Source organism: Peromyscus californicus, unplaced genomic scaffold (genome assembly GCF_007827085.1).
Source record: "Peromyscus californicus insignis strain IS unplaced genomic scaffold, ASM782708v3 Scaffold_20__1_contigs__length_68692818, whole genome shotgun sequence".
Lineage (NCBI taxonomy): Eukaryota > Metazoa > Chordata > Mammalia > Rodentia > Cricetidae > Peromyscus > Peromyscus californicus.
In genome coordinates, this window is record NW_026294503.1 from 61,947,080 (window position 1) to 61,972,427 (window position 25,348).

At 48.9% G+C, this 25,348-nt stretch overlaps 2 protein-coding genes across 12 annotated transcripts in view; one reads left to right on the forward strand and one right to left on the reverse strand.

Moving 5' to 3' along the window:
• Positions 1–16,501: 16,501 nt before the first annotated feature.
• On the reverse strand, positions 16,502–19,500 carry Amigo2 (adhesion molecule with Ig like domain 2). 2 transcript variants are annotated; one of them, XM_052748775.1, is made up of 2 exons: positions 19,386–19,500; positions 16,502–19,031 (listed from the first exon to the last, which is right to left on the reverse strand). In XM_052748775.1, the coding sequence occupies exon 2, from the start codon at positions 18,972–18,974 to the stop codon at positions 17,415–17,417; it is 1,560 nt and encodes a 519-aa protein (XP_052604735.1). In that variant the 5' UTR covers positions 18,975–19,031; positions 19,386–19,500; the 3' UTR covers positions 16,502–17,414. The 2 variants fall into 2 exon arrangements, with proteins under 2 accessions (XP_052604735.1, XP_052604736.1); XM_052748776.1 differs by having other exon boundaries at positions 19,354–19,468.
• The window catches only part of Pced1b (PC-esterase domain containing 1B), a 136,624-nt gene continuing 130,750 nt past the window's right edge, over positions 19,475–25,348 (forward strand). For 7 of the 10 annotated variants that reach the window (XM_052748786.1, XM_052748787.1, XM_052748779.1 and 4 more), the window contains exon 1: positions 19,819–19,935. The gene's annotated coding sequence lies outside the window, so the exon portion shown is untranslated. Of the gene's footprint in view, positions 19,584–19,818; positions 19,998–24,340 lie in introns of those variants that run through there. The other 3 variants (XM_052748781.1, XM_052748780.1, XM_052748783.1) reach the window with 3 other exon arrangements.

Consider the following 25,348-nt stretch of genomic DNA (forward strand, 5'->3'; position numbering starts at 1 on the left):
AGGGCACCAGATCTCATTACAGATGGTTGTGAGCCACCATGCGGTTGCTGGGAATTGAACTCAGGGTCTCTGGAAGAGATCAGCCAGTGCTCTTAACCTCTGAGTCACCTCTCCAGCCCGTAAAGAAAAATTTTAAGTCTCAGGGAGGTCATGAAATTTATAAGGCTCCGAAAACAGTAAGACTTGCAAGGCCCTTGTATGCTACAATACCAACTTGCCAAGTATGATGTGCCTACCGGCCCAACAGTGATTACACTATTACAGATGTAACCGACTGATGTCTGCTTGGCTCTGAGGCCCACTCTCTGTAGGGCCAGATGTGCCTACTGATGCAATGGCGGTTACACTGTTATGAGTGTAACCAACTGATATCTGATTGGCTCCAAGGCTCACTGTCTGCAGGAGGGTGCTCATGTCCAGTACTACAGACCTGGTCAATGGCTAATGATTGGAGAGGTCACAGCCGTAAAGGGTAAATCTATTACTTGTGTTTTGCTAAATTGACCATTGCCTCCTAAACAGTTGTGTTTATGCGCACAGACTAGGGCTGCCATCAGCCTTGATCAAAGACATTTGTCTTTGCAACAAAGAACAGCGTTGATGCAGACATTTGTGGCTCATGAAGACGCTGAGGACAAGTGACCGTTGAGTTGCTCAGTCTTACAGGGAGCATCCATATCACCCCCTCCGAGGCTCAAGGAACACTGCAGGGAAGTGACAAGAAGAATGTAAGAGCTGGAGGATGAGTACAGAGCCATGGAAGACTGGGCAGAGCATGGTCACTGTTAGTTTTTCGGCTGCGTTGTGTTCTTACCCTGCAAGGAAATGCCACGAAACACGACAGAATCCGCTAACAAGAGTTTTATTAAAGGTAAAGGGACAGAGAGTGAACAGGCCTGCGGGAAACACGTGTGTGGAGAAGAAGGAGGAAGAAGAAGAAGAAGGAACCGGGAACATGGCGCCGGATTTTAAAGGCTGGGCGTGGACAGATCAGCGTCACTACTACACGCAAGCGCGTAGATCACATGGCCACGTTGCGCGCCTATGTAGCCAATGGAACGTCACGGATCTTGGTCACACGAGATGCCCTGACCCGGAAATGGCTATCCTGACCTGGAACTGGCTAGGTGGAAGTGTCTGTTGGGCATATGCGAACACGCCCGACCATGGGGGTGTGTTGTAAACCTTTCAGTCACGGCACACACATCCTCACGACAGCTGTGGTGGCCTTCATCGGATCTGTGTTAGACTGAACCTGTAAACATTTAATCATCGATGGGGTAGATGAAGCTCATGAGGGTCAGCCCTGACCTAAGGAGCTATTGCTAGTCAAAGGCTTCTGGAGGAGAGGAGTCATCGTCTTCAGTGATGTAGCCCCTGATGAGCTCCAATGAATAACTCCACTCCCAAGGTCCACTCAGGCCACCCTACTTAAACTGAGAGGGTCACAAAGCAAAAACATTAGACATTAAAATGGGTTGGCATCTTGCTGGGGAAAGTAGAGTAGCTGTTGGGGGGAGGGTGTTGTGAATGTAACATATAGATGTATAAAGTCGTTGAATGTGGGGATATTTTGTTTGTGCTCTAACAAATAAAGCTTGCCTAGAGATCAGAGTGCAGAGCTAGCCACTAGAGGCCAGGCAGTGGTGGCACACACCTTTACTCCCAGTACTTGGGAGGAGGAAACAGGAAGTGATAAGGCGGGGTGGAGACAGGAACACTGCTCTGCTCCGCTTCTCCGATCTTTCAGCATTTACCCTGATATCTGACTCCAGGTTTTTATAATTAAGACCAGTTAGAATTCGTAGTACAGTTGAAGAAAAAAATAAACTAAAAAATAAAGGATTTTTGAGGCCCCTCTCCAATATCTTAAAAGCAGTAAGCAATTGCTGGGAGGCGAGGAGACTCTCCAGCGGGCATGGAGCTTCCTGAGTCATCACCCACGCTAGAGTGGGCTCCCTACCCCCCTACCCTCCCACCCCCCACCCCCCACCCCGCACAGCTGCCTTTGAGGCACCTAACTTGTAAGGAACCTCGAACCCATAGTCCTATACATAATTCCAACAAGCTCACTGGTTCTCTAAGCTCTGCTTGGTTGACATTGTTTATTTAGTCCATCATCAGTCCTCTCTCTGGGATGAACATCCCTCAGGAAGCCACGAAACACAAGACCAGACACATGCTGGACACACACACTCTCTACCTCTGAGCTACAGCCCCAATCTTAGTTTTTTTAAATAACACTCAGAATTATAGGATCTTCAACCCCGGCGGGTAATCTCAGGATGCCTACTTCCAACAATCTTTGTGTTAATTCCAAATGGAGACCATGAATAATAAATCAAAAAGAGTATGTCTTAAAGAGCACACACAGCCTAGGCTTTGAAGGCAAACAAATTTGGATTCTGATCTTCATTTCCTGCTTAACAGGCCCCGGCTTTGAGTCATTAATTTCTTTCAGTCTTCCGGATGGAAGTGGGACGACAGCGTTTACTTCAATGTGCGGTCGAGATTAAATGAAGCATCACCTGCCGTTTCTCAGTGGTGTGACCGAGGGCACATGTCTCCATATCTCTGCTTAGCATGCCTATCATGTCAGGTGTTTAACCTGATTTCAACTCAGAGTTGTTGTGAGGATCACCACCATCAGCTCACCGAGCCCAGCGGTTGCCACGTGGAAAATGCTCAGTCGGTATTATCTGCTTTTTCGTTTATAGGTTGTCTCCTTTGGTTTAATTAGTAGCCAGAAACTGGGCTAACGACAATGGCACAAATATGAAAAAAAAAAAAAATGCATACCTAATTCTCCAAGAAGACTGACCTACTAAAAGTGACATGCTGCCCCCCCCACCCCCTGCCTCCCTGTCCTCTTGGGTTTGGTACCAAAGGGGCAGAGACTGGGGGAGGAACAGCCCTGGCTCTGGAGAACATTGTGTGGTCTGACAAGTAACAGGTGTCATTCACTTCTTCCCACCCCAACTGTCCCAGCAGCCGTCCTTGAAGGTCGTCCATGCCTTGCATGTCACAGTTCCCACTGCACTGGCCATCCGCTAGCACACCTTCACTTCCCCCACGTTCCCCACTGGAGGGGGCAAATATTCTGAGGGTTCAGCCCCATGCTGCACACACCACACCCCACTCGGTCCCTTCTTTGACTCAATTATTTCTTTCCTGTGATAATGCAAGTTTCTCCTCATACCAGCAACTAATTCAGAAAATATGTTGCCATGGAAGTTGCTGGAAGTTTCCACATATTGACAGAAGAACAGTTAATTGGCCTGTCAGGCCACACAGCCCCCACAGAGGTCACCTTTGACAGCCGGCCTTCCATGACTAAGTAAACACGCCAGTTGGTGTATTCAAGCACTCAGCATTCCTCCTGACAGGACTAGATGCGGAAAAAACCTGCTGGAAAGGTAGAAGACAGCTTATTAAATGTGTATCAGGCCTGCTGCCTGATACCTCTTAAGCCCTGTCTGATTCCTTTCAGGCCCCTGACACATGCTAATTGGCATTATTCCGTTAGCAGATGCTGAGTGGAGACAGAACCGGCTTCCTGCTTCTCCTGCACGCGGCATGACATCGTCTCATAAACACCAAATGGGCCTCCTTAAACAAGTGGGATATGCTAAACGGGTACTTAGATGTATTTAGACCGCTTATTCGTCCATAAGTATGGCAAAACTCGCTGTGTGCTCTTTTGAGGGGTGAGGAAAAAAAGTCACAAACTATGGGGCACGGGAGAAAATGAGTCCAGTGGAAGTCAGCTGGGCTGTAAACAGTACGTGCCAATGTGGCTCGGCCATCCCTCAGAGTTCACATCAGCCGGCAGTCAGCTAGCTCCTTCTGGAAGCTCATGCATTCACTTGTTTACTAATAAATATTTATAATTGGCTGGGCCAGACTCTGTTCTCGGCGTAGGAAATACAGTGACACACAAAACCGATGAACACCCTTGCCATTGCAAAACTTCCATGGTAAGTAAAAGGTGTGGTGTGTGTGTGTGTGTGTGTGTGTGTGTGTGTGTGTGTGTGTGTGTGTGTGTGATTGTGATGAACATGATGGAGAAAGACAAAAGGGAACACAGTGAGTTTGGTCTGGTCAGAAGCCTCCCTGAGAGGGATCTGAAGAAAGGAGGCCAAAGCCTGTGAGGGAGTCGGGGAAAGTACTTAGGAAGAACGGAGGAGAAACAGAAGAGCCCTGAATGGGATCACATTTAGAGGACACAGAAGCCAGCAGGTGACTGCAGTGTGAGTCTGGTTCTCAGGGTGCTGTCCAGGGGCGTGAAGGGGAGTGAGGACCAGCAGGCCTTGGGAAGGACTTGAGCTTGGCCACACTTGACAATTTACTGCAGGGTTTTCAACCAAGTGAGTCCCTAGTGTGGACCCCAGCCCTAGAAATGCTTCTGGACTCTTGGTACGTGTTTCCAGTGCAAAACCAGAGAGTCACTAATAGTCACTGAATGACAGGGATCTAAGCCGAGGATGAAGCGAGCTGCCGCACACTTCAGACAAGCCCTGTGGTGTCTAGTGTTAAGGACTGACCCACAGAGAGCAAAGATGGACGCCATGGGGCCGCCAGTCAGGGACTGGAAGCCTGAAGGAAGGATGAGATGGGGATAGCAGAAAGTGGCCAGAGACCAAGTATAATTTGCAGATAGAGCCTAGGGAATGTCCCCCAAAGGTCAGGTATAGGATGGAAGGGCAAGGGACTAGCTCAAGATGGTTTGGGGCCTGAGTGATTGAATAGATGGAGCTTCCATTTGACTGAGATGAGAAAGGCCAAGCAGGGAAGAACTGAGAAGACATTTCCAGATCAGCATGTGAATGCCAACTCTCCAACCCCCACACCCCCCACCCCATCCCTGGACATCGAGCACTCACTCAATGCTCCTGAGCTGGGAAGGAGCTGGGGGTGTGTGTAGCTGAGTATCTTTTTATTTATTTAATTTTTTTTTCATTTTACATAAAAAACATAGTTCCCCCTCCCTTCCCTTCTCCCGCTCCCCCCCTCCTCCCCCATCCACTCCTCAAAGAGGGTAAGGCCTCCCTTGGGGAGTCAACACGGGCTGGCACACCAAGTTGAGGCAGGACTAAGCCCTTCCCCACTGCATCAAGACTGAGCGAGGTATCCCACCATAGGGAATGGGTTCCAAAAAGCCAGTTCATCTTCAAGGTGGTTTGAGAGCAGCTAAGTACTTAGTTCTTAAGTTCTAAGTAGTTTCCGGAATAAGAGGAAATGAAGATGTCAGCCGGGGAAACCTTCCTGGAAATGCCTCTGCCCACGTCTCTCAATCACGTCCTGGAGAGGAGGCTTCACTGCCTCACAGGAATCCTGCCATCATCTCAAGTCAAGAAGTACAGGATGCCTTACCCTGTAAGTGACATTCCTACCTCCCCCAGTGTGTGGCACTTAAAACTGAACAAGCTGAGTGACAAATAGCAGGGGGTGAGCCAGCCACCACGCCATCAGTAGAAAAATCCCTGTAAAGTAATGCCTGATTTGGTTCTTTAGGAAATCTGAGACCCTGTGTGGGGTTATGTACGATTTCATCTTCAGAATCCTGGCCAAATTCTTAAGCTGCCTATTGTTGACCATTTACATAAGAAAAAAACAAAACAAAACAAAAAACCCAGCAACACTTTGTCCTTCCAATCACTATATACCATAGGCGATCATGGTTGTCCCTTATTACAAATTATATATAACAATCAATGGTACACTTTCCCAGTTGGATCCTAAGATGACCGAAATTTACAGCACAAATAGCTCCTGACAAACTTGGCCCACGATCAAGCAGTGTGTTTCCTCTGGGTTTTGGGAAAAAAGTCAAAGTTATTACTAATGGTTGCTAAGGGGAAATGTTAGCTATTTTCTCCACTGATTTGAAGTAGGTCAGATTGAAAACCAAAGGCTTCCCTTAGGTTGTAATTAAGTATGAATATTAAAAGTTTGAGAGCAAATAAAAAACAATCAACTTCTTTTAAACTCCCGCATCATAGATATTTCATTGCGTTTTTTCCCCCCCTTGGGCAAGATGCATTCTTTGGAGAAAGGGAGTAATGATGAAAAGCTGATTCTTTTAAGTGCGCAGCAGTTGTATAAGACAAGACTCTGAGGCAGTGTGGCTCAACCACAGATGCTCTGAGAAGTGTTTCAGTAGGCAGAGGTGGGGCGGAGTGCACACACACACACACACACACACACACACACACACACACACACACGTTCATCATGCAGCCCAAACTGCTGGGAGTTAGTTCTCTGGGTCTGATGCTACTTTATCCTTAAAAGTCATATTGTCTCCATCTCTTTCCACCCAAGTCATCCACTCTTACAAAACTGGCTTAGTCGAGTCAATATGTGGGCTAGCAATGTAAATTTAATTACAATGAGGCTCGAGTAAACATTGGCTCCGAGACGTTCTTGGACTATGGACTGATAACTGAATTAAGCAGGATTATTTCATCACGACCCAGTTAAGCCCACACAGTTGCACACGAGAAGCTAGTATTTCTAGCTCTTTTTTTAGGCTAGCAAAACATACAGATCTATCTATGCGAGCCACGTTAGCCAGGCTTCCTTGAAGAGCTGTGCGCAGTGGGGCTGCACCTCCAGAGCGGAGGGACATAGACCTGTGAAGTGGGGGGTTTTACACTGCACCCCATCCAAAGTGTCTAGTGACCCTCACTGGCCACACTCATCATGAGGCAGATCCATACTTCCAGCCTTTTTACTGGGCTGGATGTCCATGGAACGTGCTGTGGAAAATACCCAGGACCCCTCTAAGCAAAGCCCTCCTTCAAGCTTCCAGCAGGCATTATTTCTTCCTGGAACTCTTTGACCTCCCAGGCAGAACATTTCAACATTGAGACATTGACCTCACAGTAAAACTCCGCATTTCCTCAAAGCCTGGGAGTGGTTTGATTGTTGTTGATCTTCAGGTTGAGGACAAGGAGAGGTACATACTAGGTATTCAATACTGTGTACTGGGTGAGTGGGTGAGTGAAATTGAAATGCAAGTGCCTACTACGTGCCAAGCTTCGGCTAAAGAGATAGATGATGTTCTGGACAGAGTGAGGTTCTCAGTCAGAAAGATGGGGACATGAAGAGAAAAATAAAGAACAGTACCGATGGAAGGCAACCTCAGCTGGGGCTGTGGGCAGGGGAGATTCTGCAAGGCTGGAGAACAGCGGGACCACTGAAGGGAAGGCGACCGCCCCCCAAGAAACGCAGCAAGAACAGAACCCTCTTGTGGACATGAAAGATACTGCATACTGGATCTAAAGCAGTCCTTGGTCCAGACCAAGGAGTTCAGATCCTGATACTCTTGGGGAGACTCCCACAACACTTCCAAGCTCACCCTCTGTAAAAGGTACATCCAAAACAATAACCTCACAGGCATGAGGCCGATGTGCAGAGCCTTTAGCATGGAGTCTACACAGGAAATAATTATTACAGTTCTCTTTCTTATGATATAGACAGCACACTTTCAGAGAGCTTCATTCTATCTACTGTGGTAGAGGTGAGGCTTGGGGCTGTGAGTGTAGACTAGCATGCCCTCCCCTCTAGATTAGATCAAGAATGGTAATATGCCATAGGTAGTCCAACTTGAAACGGAACCTCTGACATTCATTTCAGGACACATTTACTAGCTTGTCTTACCTTCATAAAGCATCAGCAGGTGAGGGACCCTGGTGAAGACGACACTCACAGCATCTATATCAGTGGTTCTCGAACTTCCTAACACTGCGACCCTTTAATACAGTTCCTCATGTTGTGGTGACCCCCCCCAACCATATAATTATTACTACTTCATAACTGTCATTTTGCTACTATTATAAATCGTAATATAAACATCTGATATGCCACCCCAAAGGGGTCTTGACCCACAGGTTGAGAACCATTGATCTAGGGGTTATTTAACTAGTGTTCAAGTCTTTACCACATTAGTTCAGGTGACTAAAGTGAGGTGTCTGCCAGTCATCTTCCAGTTTTACCTCCTGTTGGCTGTTAGAGGCACTAATAGGCAAATCTTGATCACTCTTGAATAGCTTTAAGTTTATCTGATTAACCCTCTGGGCTGATGGGCTGTTGCCAACTTGACATAAACCTAAACATCTCTGGGAAGAGGGAACCTCAACTGAGAAAACGCCTCTGTCAGACTGCCGGTAGGTGGAGCACCACCCCTGAGCAGGTGGTCCGGGAGGGAGGCGTAAGAAAGCGCCCTGAGAGCTGTAAGGAAAAAAGCAGCGGGCAGCCTTAGTTCCTGCCTCAGTTCCTGCCTTCAGATACCTGCCTTGGCTTCCCTCGGTGGACTGTAACCTGAGATATGTAAGCCAAATAAACCCTTTCCTTCCCAGGTGGGTTTTAGTCAAGTGATTTAGCACAGCAACTGAAACCAAACTAAGACACCCTCTCCACACCAACATGTCTTGGAGGAGAACAGTACAGTCGCTATGCACCCCTTACGGCCCCACAGCCCTGGCAATGCTCGGTGACCTTGGCTATCCGTTACCAACATGGTGACCCTTTGTCCTGCAGTCCTATGATACAAAGATTCCATGGACACTACCAGATTTTCTGAAAATATATTTGGTGCTCAGCTAGAATATTATCTAGTGGAAAATTTTAATAAAGTAAGCTAGCAGTGGTACCTGATAAGATCATTTTAAAGTAGCTTGAGAAACCTAATTTTAAAATTAGTTTAGGAAGTCCTCAAAAAAAGGTCTTAATTGCCCCTACTATTTTCCTGGAAATTTGAAAACAAATTTTCTGCCCTCCCTCCAATAAAACTTCGACTCCAGAAATCCTGGATCCTTTTTCATTTTTTCTGAATACTGAAGTCAATCACGTGTTCATTTAAATATGTTGATAACAGTTCACAGGAATAAAGCAGAAGTTTGTTTTGTGTGCTAAGTGATTGCATGGGGAAGCAGAAACAGAGTAAGGAGCCAGTAAACGGAGAAATCCTGGGCTACCATGGCGGTTTACATGAGAATAGTCCCTATGGGCTCAGAGATCTGAATGTTCAGTCTCCAGTTGGACAGCGTGTTTGGGAAGGGCTGGGACATGCGGCTTTGTGGGAGGTGTGTCACTGGGTGTGGGTTTAGGGGCTTCAAAAGCCCAACCCACTTCCATTTTTGCTCTATTTCTGCCTGGAGGCTTCGGGTCAGATGTAAGCTCCCAACTACTGCTCCAGGGCAATGCCTGCCTGCTGCCAGGCTCCCCACGATGGTCATGGTCTCTGGAACTGAGCCCCCAAATTCAATGCTTTCTTTCATAAGATGCCTTAGTCATGGTTTCTGTCCGGGCAATAGAAAAGTAACTATAACAGCTACCTAATCTACACCTTCCTAGATGGAGTCCCATTTTTGCTCCTTGTACCCCATTTGTTCTCAAACGCATATCCACACTTACTATAACTTAGGCTCTCCTGTTCATCTTCTCCACACACTTTCCCTGGAAGTTCATTACTTCCCCTCCTTTGTGTGTCTGTATGTACATGTGTACACGTGTTTGTGGACATGCCTATGGACAAACTTATTGTCTGAAATTGGCTCTCACTAGACCCGGAACTCACCAACTGGCTAGCCTGGTAGCCCAGGCAGCTCCAGGTCTCCACACGTTTACACCACCCCAAGCCTCCTATCCGTAGCACTGGGTTAGGGGTGCCTGCCATCAAGTTCAGGTTTTTACGTGGGTGCTGCGGATCACAACTCGGGTCCCCACACTTGTGCAGCCGACACGCTTCTGCCTCAGTCAACTTCCTCACAGTCTTTACTCTACTGAAAGCTGACTGATGACTGACGCCTTGCAAAGTACTTCTACCAGTAAACCGTCTATGTAAGACTATGGAGAGGTGTGTGTGTGTGTGTGTGTGTGTGTGTGTGTGTGTGTGTGTGTGTGTGTGTGTCTGTCTGTCTACATGATTTAATACAAGTTATTAACCGAGTCACCTGAGAAAATTCCTTTTTCTGTTTTGCGCGTCTCTCTCCATTTTCTGGACTCCCCATCTTTCGAGCTTGCTGTGATGGGGAAATGCTGGCAAACAAATACTACTTCTCATTGTACGCCTGGTACTCAGTAGGTGCTTAATACAGGAATCCAGTATAAATGCCATTTTTGCATTTTTACAGTGTCTATTTGACTGTTTTGTTTACCCATGTCCTCATTATAAAAGGGCTGCCTTCCCTGTAATCCATCTGCAAGTCTCAATGGCCCCTAGGCAATACTCTAAATTATTCAAGAGGTATGCTGGCTAGTTTTTTTTTTTTTTTTTTTTTTTTATCAACTTGACATCCCCGAGAAGAGGAAATCTCAAAGGAGGCCGTGCTTCCATCAGGACAGCCTGTGGGGGGCATGTCTGTGAGGCATTTCCTTGACTGATGAATGATGTAGGAAGACCCAGGCCACTGTGGGCGGTACCACTCCTATGCAAGTATCCTGGGATGCGTAAGCAGGCTGAGGAAGCCAGGGAGAGCAGGCCAGTAAGAAGCACTGCTCTATAGTCCCTGCTCGGACTTCCATCAGCGATGGACTGTGTCAGAATGCATAAGGCAAATACACTCTTCCCTCCCCAAGTTGCTTGGTCACCTTGTTATCAAAGCAACAGACAGCAGACTAGAACCCAGGGAAAGCTTATGTGTAGCCCATGTCTCACAAAGACACTCCAGGAAAACACCCGTGTGAGTACTTAAAAAGCTTTCATGATTATTGTGATTTAAAAAAACAACAACTGGGGCTGGAGAGATGGCTCAGAGGTTAAGAGCACCGACTGCTCTTCCAGAGGTCTTGAGTTCAATTCCCAGCAACCACATGGTGGCTCACAACCATCTGTAATGAGATCTGGTGCCCTCTTCTGGCCTGCAGGCATACATGCAGACAGAACACTGTATACATAATAAATAAATAAATCTTAAAAAAAAAAAAAAAAAACAACAACTGATTAAGTATATGGCAAACCAGTAACTACCTCTCCACACAGACTACCATGATGAGAAATAAGGAACACGGGCCTGGAGCTGCCCTTGGGAAGGGGAGGGAGGGGGGAACCAGGAACAGATCTAGTGGGTTTTTTAAAAAGAATAGTCTAGTATGTTGGAAAACAATGGCATTTCGGTTCTCTGTAAATGGAACCTGCACTCAAAATCCTTGGGCTGGAAGCTGACGGTGCCATGAGCTAATCAAATTTGAAAGCTTCAATGCTCGCTGTTACAAACCCGATCTGTTGTAGCTGCTTTCAGACTAAAAATAGCGGAAAAATGAAAGAATCAGGGATGTTGTCATGTCAAAGCAATTTTAGATTTCATAATTTAGAAAAACATAAGATGTTAAGTTCCAGCCGGTGCTTTACTTAGGGGTCCATTTAGAGTCAGCATACCAAAAAAAAAATCTTGATTTAAAAAAAAAAGAATACTCTATTTTTAGGGGACTAAGATTTTTCTTTTTATTAATAAATCCATGAACTGCATTTTGACAGGGCCTCAACACATGAAATCTGCTCTGGTCCCACTTAGCATGTGTCCCAACATATCACATAGAATGAGAATGATATGGTAAGGAAAATTTTTAACTGTGATTGGCAGGCTCCACCCTAAACTTCCTGAATTAGGCTCTCTGGTGAGAAGACTGGAAGTCCATGTTTTCTTACTTTCCCCCAAGATTCTGTGGGGAAGCCTGGCTTTGGACTTACTGCTTGGCCTCTAGGCAGGCCAGACGACACTGGAGGCGGCAGGAACCAGCTGCGGGCTACGGCTGAGAAAATGGTGGTGGTCCTGAGGATGCGGGCTGGATCCCGTGTCAACAGTACTTAGTAGGATTCCCCAACCACACATCTTCTCAGGTCTATCTGCCTGTTCCTCTTATGTTCTGCCCTCATACATTTCAACTATTCTCTTTTCTAATTCCTGTCTTTTTGGGGAATGTTTATTTGGAAAAACAAAATTCACTTTTCTAATCCCGAGTGCTGGGATTAAAGGCATGTGCCACCACCGTCCGGCCAAGATTCATTTCTCTAAGCTTAATCAAGCAAAACTAAAAACAAAATTGAACTGTGTCTGGGGCAGCAGTGAGGAGTAATGCAGAGGCCGAGCCTGCATACTGAAGTCTTGTTAGGCATCCTTTCAGGGTGTTAGTTTTAACAGTGTTGTTAAAATATTTTGTGTGTTCTTGTGTGTATACATGTGTTTGTGTGTGTGCTTGTGTGTATACATGTGTTTGTGAGTCTGTGTGAGTGTTTGTGTGTACTTATATGTGCTTGTATGTGTATACTTGTTCGTGGGTGTGCCTGTGTGTGTACTTTGTATGATTGTGTGTGATTGTGTATATACTGGTTTGTGTGTGCCTGTGTATACTTGTGTGTTTTTATGTGTACTTTGGGTGTGTGCTTGTGTGTGTACTTGTGTGTAGGGGGAGATGTAGATGCCGCAGTGGGTGAGTAGAAGTCAGAGGACGACCTTCTCACGCTGGCCTGTGCCAGCCCTGCCCCTGGTCTGAGTATTCACCGCTGTGAAGCCAGGCTCGCTGCCCTCGATTCTGGAGATCCTGTCTCTACCTCATCTGTCTACGGTGTTCTGGGATTGCTGGTGCTTGGCTACTGGATACAGTTTTTGACCTGGGTTCTGGGGACCCCAACTCAGGTCATCAGGCTTGGCTTTTACCTACCAAATCCTCACCCCGTACCTCTGAATTTTTTTTTTTTTTTTTTTTGGTTTAACTCTAAATAACAATTATTTTATACACATAGAGAAAAGAGTGAACCCGGAATCTCCATCTCAGTGAAAATACTCTAAACCCACAGAAATTTCATCAGGGCTACAGATGGCGTAGTGGTTAAAAGCATGCACTGCTTTTGCACAGGACCAGAGTTCAATTTCCAGTAATCCAAGTCAGGAAGCTTAAAACTACTGTAACTCCAACTGCAGGGGATCGGGCACCTCTGGCCTGCACAGATCCCTGCGCTTGTGTACACACACACCACACACACACACACACACACACACACACACACACACACACACACACACACACACAAATGAAATAATACATCTTTGAGAAAGAAAATGTCACACTTGAGACCAGCACTTGATTTTTCCATGAACCTCCACCTCTCCCCACTATGTGCTCTCTCCCCACTATGTGCTCTGGCCCCACTATGTGCTCTCTCCCACTATGCGCTCTCACACCACTATGCGCTCTGGCCCCACTAGCGCTCTGGTCCCACTATGCGCTCTGGCCCCACTATGTGCTCTCCCCAATATGCGCTCTCTCCCACTATGCGCTCTCTCCCCACTATGCGCTCTCTCCTACTATGCGCTCTGGCCCCACTATGTGCTCTCTCCCACTATGTGCTCTGGCCCCACTATGCGCTCTCTCCCCACTATGCGCTCTCTCCCCACTGTGCGCTCTGGCCCCACTATGCGCTCTCTCCCCACTGTGCGCTCTGGCCCCACTATGCACTCTGGCCCCACTATTCGCTCTGGCCCCATTATGAGTTCTCTCCCCACTGTGCGCTCTGGCCCCACTATGTGCTCTCTCCCCACTATGTGCTCTCTCCCCACTATGCGCTCTGTCCCCACTATGTGCTCTCTCCCAACTGTGCGCTCTGGCCCCATTGTGCACTCTGGCCCCATTATGTGTTCTCTCCCCACTGTGCGCTCTGGCCCCACTATGCGCTCTCTCCCCACTATGCGCTCTCTCCCCACTATGCGCTCTGGCCCCACTGTGTGCTCTGTCTCCACTATGCGCTCTCTCCCCACTATGTGCTCTGGCCCCACTATGCGCTCTGTCCCCACTATGTGCTCTCTCCCCACTATGCGCTCTGTCCCCACTATGCGCTCTGTCCCCACTATGCGCTCTGTCCCCACTATGCGCTCTCTCCCACTATGCACTCTGTCCCCACTATGCGCTCTCTCCCCACTATGCGCTCTCTCCCCACTATGCGCTCTCTCCCCACTATGCGCTCTGGCCCCACTATGCGCTCTCTCCCCACTATGCGCTCTCTCCCCACTATGCGCTCTCTCCCCACTATGCGCTCTGGCCCCACTATGCGCTCTGGCCCCACTATGCGCTCTGGCCCCACTATGCGCTCTGGCCCCACTATGCGCTCTCTCCCCACTATGTGCTCTGGCCCCACTATATGCTCTGGCCCCACTATGCGCTCTCTCCCCACTATGTGCTCTGGCCCCACTATATGCTCTGGCCCCACTATGCACTCTCTCCCCACTATGCGCTCTCTCCCACTATGTGCTCTGGCCCCACTATGTGCTCTGGCCCCACTATGCGCTCTCTCCCCACTATGTGCTCTGGCCCCACTATGTGCTCTGGCCCCACTATGCGCTCTCTCCCCACTATGCGCTCTCTCCCCACTATGTGCTCTGGCCCCACTATGCGCTCTCTCCCCACTGGCTTAAGACAGTAACTCAGCTGCATAAGTCCAGGTTTTTGCCTAGAAGGAAAATTATAAAGTTTTGAGTGAGGCAAATTTTAAAACACACATTAATTTTGTTCCTATTTTTAAAATACATGAGACCAGACTCCTACTTAAAAATTGATATGCCTAGGCACTTAGAATTCCACACCACAACACTCAGTTCCAGGATTTATTACCATCTTCTTGTTTCCTAGGTTAGGTCGAGAATGAGAGCTTTGAAAACTAGGGACTGTTTGTTGTTTTACTCTGATTGAAAGTACCTTGGATTCTATTTAAGAGTATCCTCCCCCTAATGTGGCATCTGGGCATTAGGAGAAGCCGAGATTGAATGCCATCACCGACTCACTACCAGCACTGCCCCTATTCCCTGCCAAGCCTAACACTTATTTCCTAGAATCAGCAGCTGGAAGCCCTTACGGGTCTCATCCGGACAAGATGCAATTTAGGGACCCTCTTCAATTTTGTTGCCAGAGTGGTGCCAGCCCCATCATCCCCAGAGGCAGCACATCCATGCCCTTAGCGGCTGCTGTGATCTAAATATGAAGGAAGAAGAGAGGACGGCCCCCGTGGTCACACCAGCTCCACACATCTTCTAATAAACAGCTGCAACCATGTTAAAATGCCTGCTGATAACATGGCTCTGAAGGATCCTGTCCGCAAGGTGAGGGATCTGAGAAGCAGGGCGGTCATTTCTAACACGGTGTAATAATGTTCACAATACTGAGCCCTCATTCCACATCCTATGTGGAGGCCCAAATTACTCAAGAGTCCGAGAATCTGACCTTGCTTTACCCAGCAGGGTTGCATAATGGGATGATTTGACCACAGGCGTGGTTACCAGGTGTTTGGAAGGGTCTACACTCGGCTGTGCGGTGTGCTTTGATCTAGCAAGGGGAAAGTCTTTTGCCCCACACCTTGGCGTGTTAGAAAAAGCCTTTTGAATAAACCTTCAAGACTGGTGGGTGTTGATCCAGGCCCTCCCGAAGCTATCCCGTGTTTCTGTCTTTCTTCTCGTCAGCTAGGTCTCTCTTTCTGCCTAGCATTTCTGACCCCTCTGTCCTCCTCCTCAGAACCCTAGGAAAGGTGGGCAGGGTGGGAGCTGGACTCCCAGTCTCCCACAATCCTACTCCCTGACCACTTGTTCCTTAACTTCCTGCCGGACCAGTCTGCTACAGAGAATGCCACACAGCCCCGAGGGAGCCGTCACGTGCCCACTATTACAAACTGTGCTCCCGGTGAGTCACCACTATCACAATCAACCCTCCATCCTCATCTGTCTCTAGAATAGCCCACTGTTGACCCTTCCCAGCCTTCCCTAGGGAGATGTTCCCTCCTCTGCCTTTGATCACTCTGATTTTATTCCTTCTCCACGCCCACGGGTGTTTAAGGCAACCATTCTGTGGGACCCCTTATCTTCTCCAGGGAGCATGCTGAGCCTGGGTTTTCTTCTGCCCCTGTCAGTCAGTCACTGTTTGGCCATACACAACCCATGATTCTCTCCGAGCCTCCTTCACTCAAACCCTTGTGAGCTGAAGTGCTGTGCTAGTTCATCCTAACCTGTTAGTGCGATGCCAACCCATCCTAACCCCATCCCCAGATTCCCTCGGCATATGGTACAGGTTTTGAAGGCCAGCGTGACTCTGGGACTGGCAGCTGGAGCTGCCAGAAAACCAGATTCTAATAAGGGAAGGAACCTGAAGCATCAATTGGTATGAACCCTCCATTTTAGTGCCAGAGAGGTGCATGATTATCTCTTAGCAGATGTGGGAATCATCAGGTCTCCCAGGTATTCACGTGTCCTAAAACTAGAATTTCAGTGTCTTCCAAACCTGGCTGGAATTCGAGATATCAGAGCAAACTGTGATACAGAGAGGAAAAAAAAATCTGGTGAGACTATATTAAAGCTGTTTTCTCCCTCTTAAAAAAAAAATAAAGTCCCTATTATAATAAGAATAATTTTGAAGAGATACTGTGTACACCATGTAACGGTGCTTTACACAAGCAGTACCATCTAGTCACGGAAAACATCTGAGAGGGCATTTGTAAACAGGCAACCGAAACACCAAGTCACAGAGCACATGTATTTACACTGATTTAAATGTCTCAAGCACAGCACACATTTGGGTCCACTTGGTGGTCCGTATAACTTAAGATTTTACAGATACACAAGCAAAGGGACAAACAAGTCTGTGACGACGAAGGCCTGGAGAGTTGCTCAGACATTTTGGTATCGACACATATTCTTGGCAACAAATAATGACACCTTTAATTTTTTTTTTTTTCAGCGAGAGCTCCTGTACCCGGATACAGCGTCAAGAATACGGAGAAGGGAGAGAACCCCACAAGTACACCTCCCACTCCCCACTCCACAAGACGTGCCACAATCCCGTGGATGTTATCAGTTCATCCATTCTGGTCTGAAATGATGATTTGGGGCTGAAAAACCTCTAAACTAACATTATGCTTTGTACATAACCGATTCTTCCTGTTACATCTTTTAAAAACGAAAGAAGTGGCTAATGTTTTTCTTTGAGAGAGAGAGAGAGAGAGAGAGAGAGAGAGAGAGAGAGAGGAAGAAAAGCTCAACTTTGGTTCTAGTAAGTGAACAGAGTCTATTTAAAGAATGCTGATGCATTTTTTCCTTTTTTTTTTTTTTTTTACTCCTTTTTCCTTTAAGATAGGCAAATAAAAGGATAATGGCCAGTCATACTGCCTTCAGATCAGCTTTGCAACCATCCACGCTGCTGAATGCTAAGACGCTGTCATCCAGAACTTAAACTCTCAAAACCGACCTCCTCTTTCCCCAGCACAGCGAGCCAACAGTGTGCTCGGCCTCACTTCTTAGCAACCATCTTAAGACACCATTTGGTTCTATCTCAAAAGACAAAACAATCTCTGCGCTGCTATTGATTTTTGTGGACCACACAAGGTTAAATAGGGAGAGATTAAATCTCGACAGCAGACAAACACAGGCACACAGCTAAGCGGATGCCACAAAGGGTGTGTCCGAGAACACGGAGTTGACGGAATCTGAGTCAGACTTCCCCCTCGTGGACTTTAAGATGCCCTCGGCTATAACGGTCTCACTGGGGAAAAGCTTGACTTTCCCGTTCTGTCCCGCTGCAGTGTCCCTCAGGGGCTCCAAGAACACCACTCTTTTACCTGCCCTCCGATCATCAGCGGAGGCGTCACCAGAGGGGCCGGGGCTGAGGATGGAGGAGTGGGCACTGCTTTGGTTCAGCACATCTTTCTGTCTCTTGGACTTACATTTGCATGGGCATGGCGTCAGGTACAGATAGAGCAGTACCAGGACTATGCTGGCCACGCAGGCGGCCAGAGTGGTAAAAGCCGTGTTAAATGCTTCATGAGCATGGGATCTGTTTATAGTGAAATTGCTCACATTTATCATGATATCCACAGTTTCATTTAACAGACGTTGCCTATTCATTGCAATACAAGAATAAACTCCGGCATCCTCAAAGCCAGGGCTCTCTATCACCAGACTGCCGTTGTAGAACACACGAAAGTTTCCCATGTCTTTATCGGGCTCCAGCAGTCTGTTATCGGGACCAACCCAGATGAAATCAGTATTTCCATTACCCGTCTTGCTGTCACAGTGGACCACCAGCCTTTCCCCGACCTGTGCCTGGTGAATAAAGCCAAGTGCATGGAAAGAGCTATTGATGACACTCTCGGAACAGTTCAGAAAGCTATCCTGCAGCAGGGACAGCGGATGGGAGTGCCTGGAGTCCGAGCGCAGGCGACAGGTGTAGTCGTTCTTAAAATCCATCACCGAGCTAAAGTGCCTATGATACCAAAAGATCAGCAATGAGTACAAGGAACAGTCACAGACAAACGGATTGCCATGAAGGTAGATGCCTCTCAGCTGTTTTCCGGGCACTAAATTTATATGGTGCATTGGTATGGAAGGGATTCGGTTATAAGACACATCTAAAAATGTCAGATCGGCCAGCCTGAACCTCCCGACATACAAATCCATAGGAAACTGTGTGAGGAGGTTCCCACTCAAGTAGAGTTTCTGCAAGTGGGAGAGTCCTCCAAAAGCTGCCGGGTCCAGATAGGAAATGTGGTTGTTGTAAAGTAAGAGGACCTCCAGAACCTTCAGCTCCTGGAACGTGGCACTCTTCACCGACTTCAGCCTATTGGATGATAAGTCAAGACACTTTAAATTGGGAGTTGTGGAGAAACTGCCCGTGGAGATGCTGGTGATGTTGTTGTGACGAATGATCAGAGTGCTCAGCTTGACAAACGACAGGGGAATCCAGTCGGCATCCAGAAGTCCAATCCTGTTGTAGCTCAGATCCAGTCTTTTAATCAGTCTGAAAAGGTTCCCAGGCACCCTCGACAGGTTCTTGTTGGTGCAGCTGACAATGTCAGTGGCACAGATGCAAGCTGTAGGACACACTCCTGAGGCTCCGGGGCTCACCATCACCGTGAGGACCAACACACACAGCAGCTCTCTGCACCCTGGTTTAACAGCTCCAGGCAGGGTGGGCAGTGTGTGGAGCCTTAACGACATTATGGTCGCCTCTCAGTCTCTTCCAGTCGCTTCTCACCAGCTCAGCCTCCCACCAATCTGGTAACAATATTTAAAAAGGAAGGAAAGTACAAGTTAACTGCCACTAGTTAACCCCTCAGTTATCCCGTGTTTACTTTCGTTCCAATTAACTTTGGAAATGGCTTTCATTTCCAACAGGGGAAAGAGGGGGAAAAAAAAAACCTGTTAAACATATTTTTCCTGGCTTCCTCCAACTCAGTAAGATTTCCAGGTACCTTCTCTCAATGCAACCGTCTCACTATCAGAAACTCAGTTTCTAAAAAGGACGCATTCTGCCTTAACTCCCTCCACCGACACAAAAATACACAATCGCATCCCATAAACAATTGAACGGAAATACTTAGCCAGCCGTCGGTCTAGCCGACCACTCACAGCGCTGGGAAGCCGCCGCGGCTCGGGAGAGGCCGCCGACGGCCGTGCGCTCGGAAGGTCTGCGCGTCGCTCGCTCGGCTCGGGCCCCGCGCGCTCGCACCTTCCCTCCTGCTCCCGGTGGGCGGCAGCCTCTCAACTTTGGCGACTTTGGAGGCGGCGGCGGTGGCGCGGTGTCCCCGAGCTCTCGCTCGGCTGCAGGTACCGCCCGGGGCTCGGCGGCCGTGCCGGGAGCGGGGGTGGGGTGGGCGGCGGGTGAACCCGGCCCGCCGGTGGCGCTCGCAGGCTGCAGGGCCCGGGCTCCCGCGCCCGCCGCCCGCCTTTTATCCCGCGCGCCCGGGGTCGGGAGCGGGCGGGAGGCGGGTCCCCGCGTCCTCGCTCCTCGGGCGCCGCGGCGGGCGGAGCGGGGGGGAGGCGCAGCCAATCGCCGAGGCGGCCCCGTGCGGGCTCCGCGCCGCCTCTCGGCCGGGTGGGACCGCAGCGCGGCCTGCGACTCTGCACCCCCAGGCCCCGCGCCCCTCGCCCCGCACCCGCGGGGGAGCCGCCCAGCCCGGTAGGGAGCCGCCCAGTCTGCTCGGGAGCCGCGCACCGGAGCCCGCGCGTGGCGGCCCGCAGGTGGCACCCCACCCCGACCTCCGAGCCCGGCTTAGGGGCTGGGGCGAGCGAGGGGCCTGGCGGGCGCTGTGCACCGGGTGCTTGCTGGGGTCCCCGCCCGGGTTTGGAGGAGGAGGAGGAGGACAGGAGCGAGGGCCGCAGCGCGTTCCCTCCGGCGCCACCGGGGCTTTGCGGGGAGGGAGGAGGGGGGGATGCTAAGGCGCTGCGGGGACGCCCCTCGGTTCCCTGGGAAAGTTCGAGCCCTTTTCCTAACTCGGAAGGCGGCCCGAGGCACCGGGCCCAATTTTAGAAGCCAAGGGGCAGGAAAGAAGGCTCAACAGACCTTCCGGCTGGAGTGCAAAGATAAGGGCATTAGCCTTTAAAAAAATAATAATAATAATAATAAACAAACAAAAATCCAGAGTCTTGCTGGCGGCTCCGAGACTAGGATTAATCCGGGAGGGGTGGCTACGCAGAAGGACTTGTCCCCTAGAGGCCATGCTGCCACCAGGCTCCAGCAGACTGAGCTAGCGTGCCGGGAAGGCGTAAGCTGTAAGCTGGACAAGGCCATGTGAAAATGAGGTAGAGCTTGAGGCTGGTGAGCTTTTCGATTCAAAATCCATTTTTGTTTAAGGCTTAAACGATGAGATTTTGACTGAGCCAAATGATCCATTTGGCCGTTGTACACGGATTAAAAGGAGTAAATTACTGTCCCTGCAAAACATGCTAACTGCGGTAGAAGGGGTAGGGAGCCAATGAAAGGCCGACAAAATTAGGGAGACAGTGGGGGGCAGAGCATGTGGCCGGTAATACTACTTAAAAACTAAAATGATTACCTCACCGCCCACCCCCCACCCGCCACCCCATTCCAGGCAACCTTAAATTTAGTGAAAACTCCCCGAGTGAGTTTTTGGCATGGCTCTGGTGGACCCGTACAAGTGTGCTGTGTTAACCTGTTAGTGGACTGACTCGGAAATAGCATTGTGTATCCAAGTGTTTTCAAGCGAGAACAACCTGATTGGTGGTGTTTTCACTTTCACCGAGGGTCACCTGTAAACCATCAATATCCAGCAGCCCCAGGGCACTCCAAGAGCGCATTCGTTCTTCCCTTCCCCAGAGACATAGGTGAAGCTTTTCTGTTAGACCTCACCCCTGGCTTCTCAGAAAGCTTGGGTTTGAGTCCTTCTGGTCACAAAGTTGAATAGAGCCTAGAAGTGGAACCAGGTCATCGAAGGCGTAGATGACCAGTATGTGGCAGGGCTTTGCAGGATTTTACTGGCATCCTATTGGAAGGAAACCAGGAAGGCTGTTAGCCCGTGCTTAGCACAACATGATCTAAAATGGGTGTTTTTAAGAAATGGAGAGCAGAAGTTATGTTAGAGTTGGAGGCCACTGGCAGAAGTATCATGCCGTCCATCTGCAGCATAAACTAGCTGTACCCAAACTCATAGGCAAATCTATGTGAGACCCATCTTTGCTGCCCTCCCCCGCCCCACATATGTCAAAGGCAAGAGAAATGTGACGGATGTGTGTCCTAGCATGGAGACGAGAAAGCTGACTTTAATGACAGCAGAAGGCATGGCCTTGTTTTGTGGAAGATGACATTTTTTATTTTTCAGCCATCCTTTAACCTTTATCTTCTAATGGGTCCCCGGATTAGTCCATTTTCTGTTGCTCTAACAATACCAAAAACAGGGCGCTTCTTCCAAAGGCATGTGATTGAGCTCACAGTTACAGAGACCGGACGGCCTAGGTCATCCCTCAGTTCTGCCTCTGTGTGTCGTGTCGTCCCCCCTGCTCCCCCCCCCCCCCCCCCCCGCTCCCCCTCCACCCCCCCGCCCCGTGGTCCTCACCGCATGGTAGATGGAATGGTAATGAGGTGAGAGAAGTGGAACAGCCTTCCCGAGAGGCTCAGGAGCCAAGTTTGTTCTTTTTCTAACACCTTCAGCACCTGTGGTCCCTTGAGACTGGCATGAATCCCTTCCAAGGGTGAGCCTCCAGGAATGAATGACTTGGCATGAGGCCCCACCCCCTAAAAGTCCCAGCACCCTAACACTGCCACACATGGTCAGGCTTCTATTGCATGACTTTTGGGGGGACATACTCAAATTGTATTCAAACCATAGCACCCCCTCTCCGATGTAAGGAAAACTCTATGGCGGCCACAGTTTTCCCTGTCACGGTCACTGTTGGTTGGTCACTGTTGGTCACACTTGGTTGGCGTTAGGTAAGATCTGGATGAACTGACTAATGAGGAGCCCATCTAGATGGTGGTTGGTGGTCTCGGTCTCCCGGGGTCTGAAAGCAGAGGGAGAAACGAAGAGGAGCATGACAAACCTTTGAATCCTGGATCCAGCCACACCTGAAAGCCACCGAATATTTTCATGTCTTGTTTAACTATATTCTCTACCGGCCCCTCTTTGTTTTGCGTGAACGATTGATTCTGCCTTGTGCTTGTTTCCCTTGTGGCTGACCTAGTCCTAAGGCACCCAGTGAAGGTATACGCCTGCGCTTATGTGCCAGACTGAGCGGCGTTTGCATACGTTATTTCACTCACTGTTCACCTCCACCCCACAGCATGATACCATCCCATAACCCAGATGATAAATAGCAGTACTCCAAATTGTTTGAAAATGGAATGTGTTGAAATGGTCTTGAGGCTCCACTTGAAGAGTTTAAATTGAACAGAACAGAGAAGTTTCTTCCTCCAGCTTGGAATGAGTACCAAGACAGATGGCTGAGTGCCGTCTCGGGGCTTTAAAATGGGACAGACGGATAGTCCTCTGGTCTCGTCCACTTGGTATCATCTACTAGTGGTTTTTTGGCTGTTTGATAATGACTCCAGTGGATAGTAGGAAGTGTCTTTGACACGTGGCTTGATTTTTGAACCCAGTGTGCCGAGATGGGTGTGATGGTGGAGCGTCTTCCTGGCTTTGGAAGCCAATCCTAGATGGAAGCGGTGATTGAGAGGAGGTCTGTGGTTTCCAATTTCTCAGGTTATATTAAAAAAACTTAAAGAATTAGAGATCAAAGGCAAGAAATTAGTATAGCAGGAGTATATTAGTCAGACTTCCCTGGGGACCAGAACTGATACAATGAATACATACATTAAAAGGGGATTCACTGCCATGCCTTACACCGCTGTCTGGGTAGTTCATCATTGGCCATCTTCACACTGGGGAGGCTGAGAACCTGGTAGCCATGCAGCAGTCTGTGAGGCTGGGGCTGAGGCTTAGAGGATCCCCTGTTCCACTCTTGGATGGATTCTTCAGTCCGCGTTGGAAGCCTGAAGAAGTTGCATTCTGGTATTAGCAACGGAATAGGAGAGTAGCGGTGGCAGCCGTGGAGTAGATGACCTTGCCAGCAGGAGCAAGCACCAGCAGGCAAAAAGCCATGCAGGCCTTTTGGCCTCCAGACCTCCTTCATCTGAGCCACCGTGAGGAGGTGCTGTCCACAGTTAGGCTGCGTCTTCTCACCTTAGAAACCTGACTGAGAAAATCCCTCCAGGTTTTCCCAGCCAGCTTGCCTTTTAGTTGAGTCCAGATCCAGTTAAGTTGACAAGCAAGATTAACTGTCACAACTGGTCATTTTCACTAATAACTAACATTCAGTAGGGCTTTCTCTCCTGCACGAGGGTTTCCCCATCCTTTATTTCCTTTGGATTCTAGCAAGTTTTCTGTGATCCAGTGAAATCCCTCTTTCTCCCCCTCTCTCCCCCCTCCCTCCTGTCTCTGTCTCTCTCATTCTCTCGTGTGTCTGTTTCTCTCTCTCTCTCTCTCTCTCTCTCTCTCTCTCTCTCTCTCTCTCTCTCGTGTGTGTGTGTGTTTGTGTGTGTGTACACACGTGTGCTTGCTAACTCCTGCCCATGTGGCACTCTGTTCTTTGGAAAATCTGCTCATGGAGTCCTTGCTACCAGGTAGTACTCATAATAGAGGAACAGGAAAGGGCGTGTCCTTGAGAGCGAGGGTTTTCATATTAGGTGAGAGCACGGACAGTAGGGTCACCCAGAACTTCACGTGAGTCAGCGGTTGTACTTTGGGTCCTTGTCTCACAAACTGGGGAGAGAAATTCACAGACAAGAAGGGTGTGTGTGTGGAAGGGAGCTTTTTATTATAGAGCTGCAGCTTAAAGAGAAGATTAAAGATCTGTTGCAGAAAGCAGAGCTCGGGAGAGGATCCAAGAGAGGGAGAAACCCACTGAACTGTTTGTCTAGGGGCTTTTTATAGGATGGCAGGAACTAAAGAAAGACGGAGACATTTCTGTTCTGATTGGTTCATTCGCTGAGTATATCACCAGTTGAGCCAATGGCGCCGGCCCACACTCTGTGCGTGTCCCCTGGCCCAATGAGGGAGATGGCCACAGGCTGCTCACCTGATGCTGTCTCAGGGGGAGTGGTCAAGCTTTGAAGCCTCTTATATATCTTCGGCTTGTTTGTCCACTGTTGACCTTGACTGTTGGTGGCTCGCCCTGGCCGTGGTTGCTGGTGGAGACCTTGCCCGTGTGGCTGGCCTTGGACCCTGGTGGGGTCTGCTTGCCTTTACTTTGTTCTCACGCTTACATGATCGGCTTGCAGCTTTGCCGTGGTGGGAGCTGACTGCTCTCATGGCTACAGAGATGCAACTGCTGTTTTCCTTGGTTACTTCATATCTAGCTCCCTGTCTTCGGGTGGGCCCTTTTCTGGAGCAGGTGGAGGCTTTTTAGAAATCATTTTTACCCATAGTGAAGCCTGTTATAATTGGCTGCATTAGAAATAGGAATATGTGAACGCAACAGTGCCTTTCACACATTCCTCCAGGAAAAGGGTCTTTGGGAGAGCCGGCTGGTCTACCACAACTTCCTCTCATCTGCTCAGCTTGCTTCTCTAATACTCTGATATCCCTTTATCTCCCTAACCTCTATTTCGAAGTGTTGACCCATAGGAAATACATGGTTTTGCCTACCAACTCCAGAAGTGCACCCACCCTTAGCCTTTCCTGGTTTTGGCTGGCCCCTGCTGGTTTGTGTAAGTTGCCCAACATCTGCAAGAGAGGCAGCGCCCTGCCCCGTGTCCCTCACTACTGGAGATGTATATGCAGGGAAGACTCCGACTCCAGCTCAGATGCTGTATGGATTCCAGGAGGCATGTGTCAACCTACAGCTTGCTTTTCTGGAAGCACCTCTAGTTGACTGGAAATGGTTCAGAGACCACGTCCCCTCCCCAGGGAGAACCTGGGGTGGACAGCTCTGAAGCAGTATCCACTCACTGGGCTTCATCTTCGTTCCACATTGTTGTTACTAATCAATGGAGGGAAGAGTCACCGTTTTAAACATTTTAACTATACAATTTAGCCTATCCTAAATCATAAGTCCCTTTTCAGTATGCTTACAGTTAT

Coding starts and splice junctions, on each gene's coding strand:
- Amigo2 (XM_052748775.1), bottom strand. CDS start 18,974: ATGTCGTTAAGGCTCCACACACTGCCCACCCTGCCTGGAGCTGTTAAA.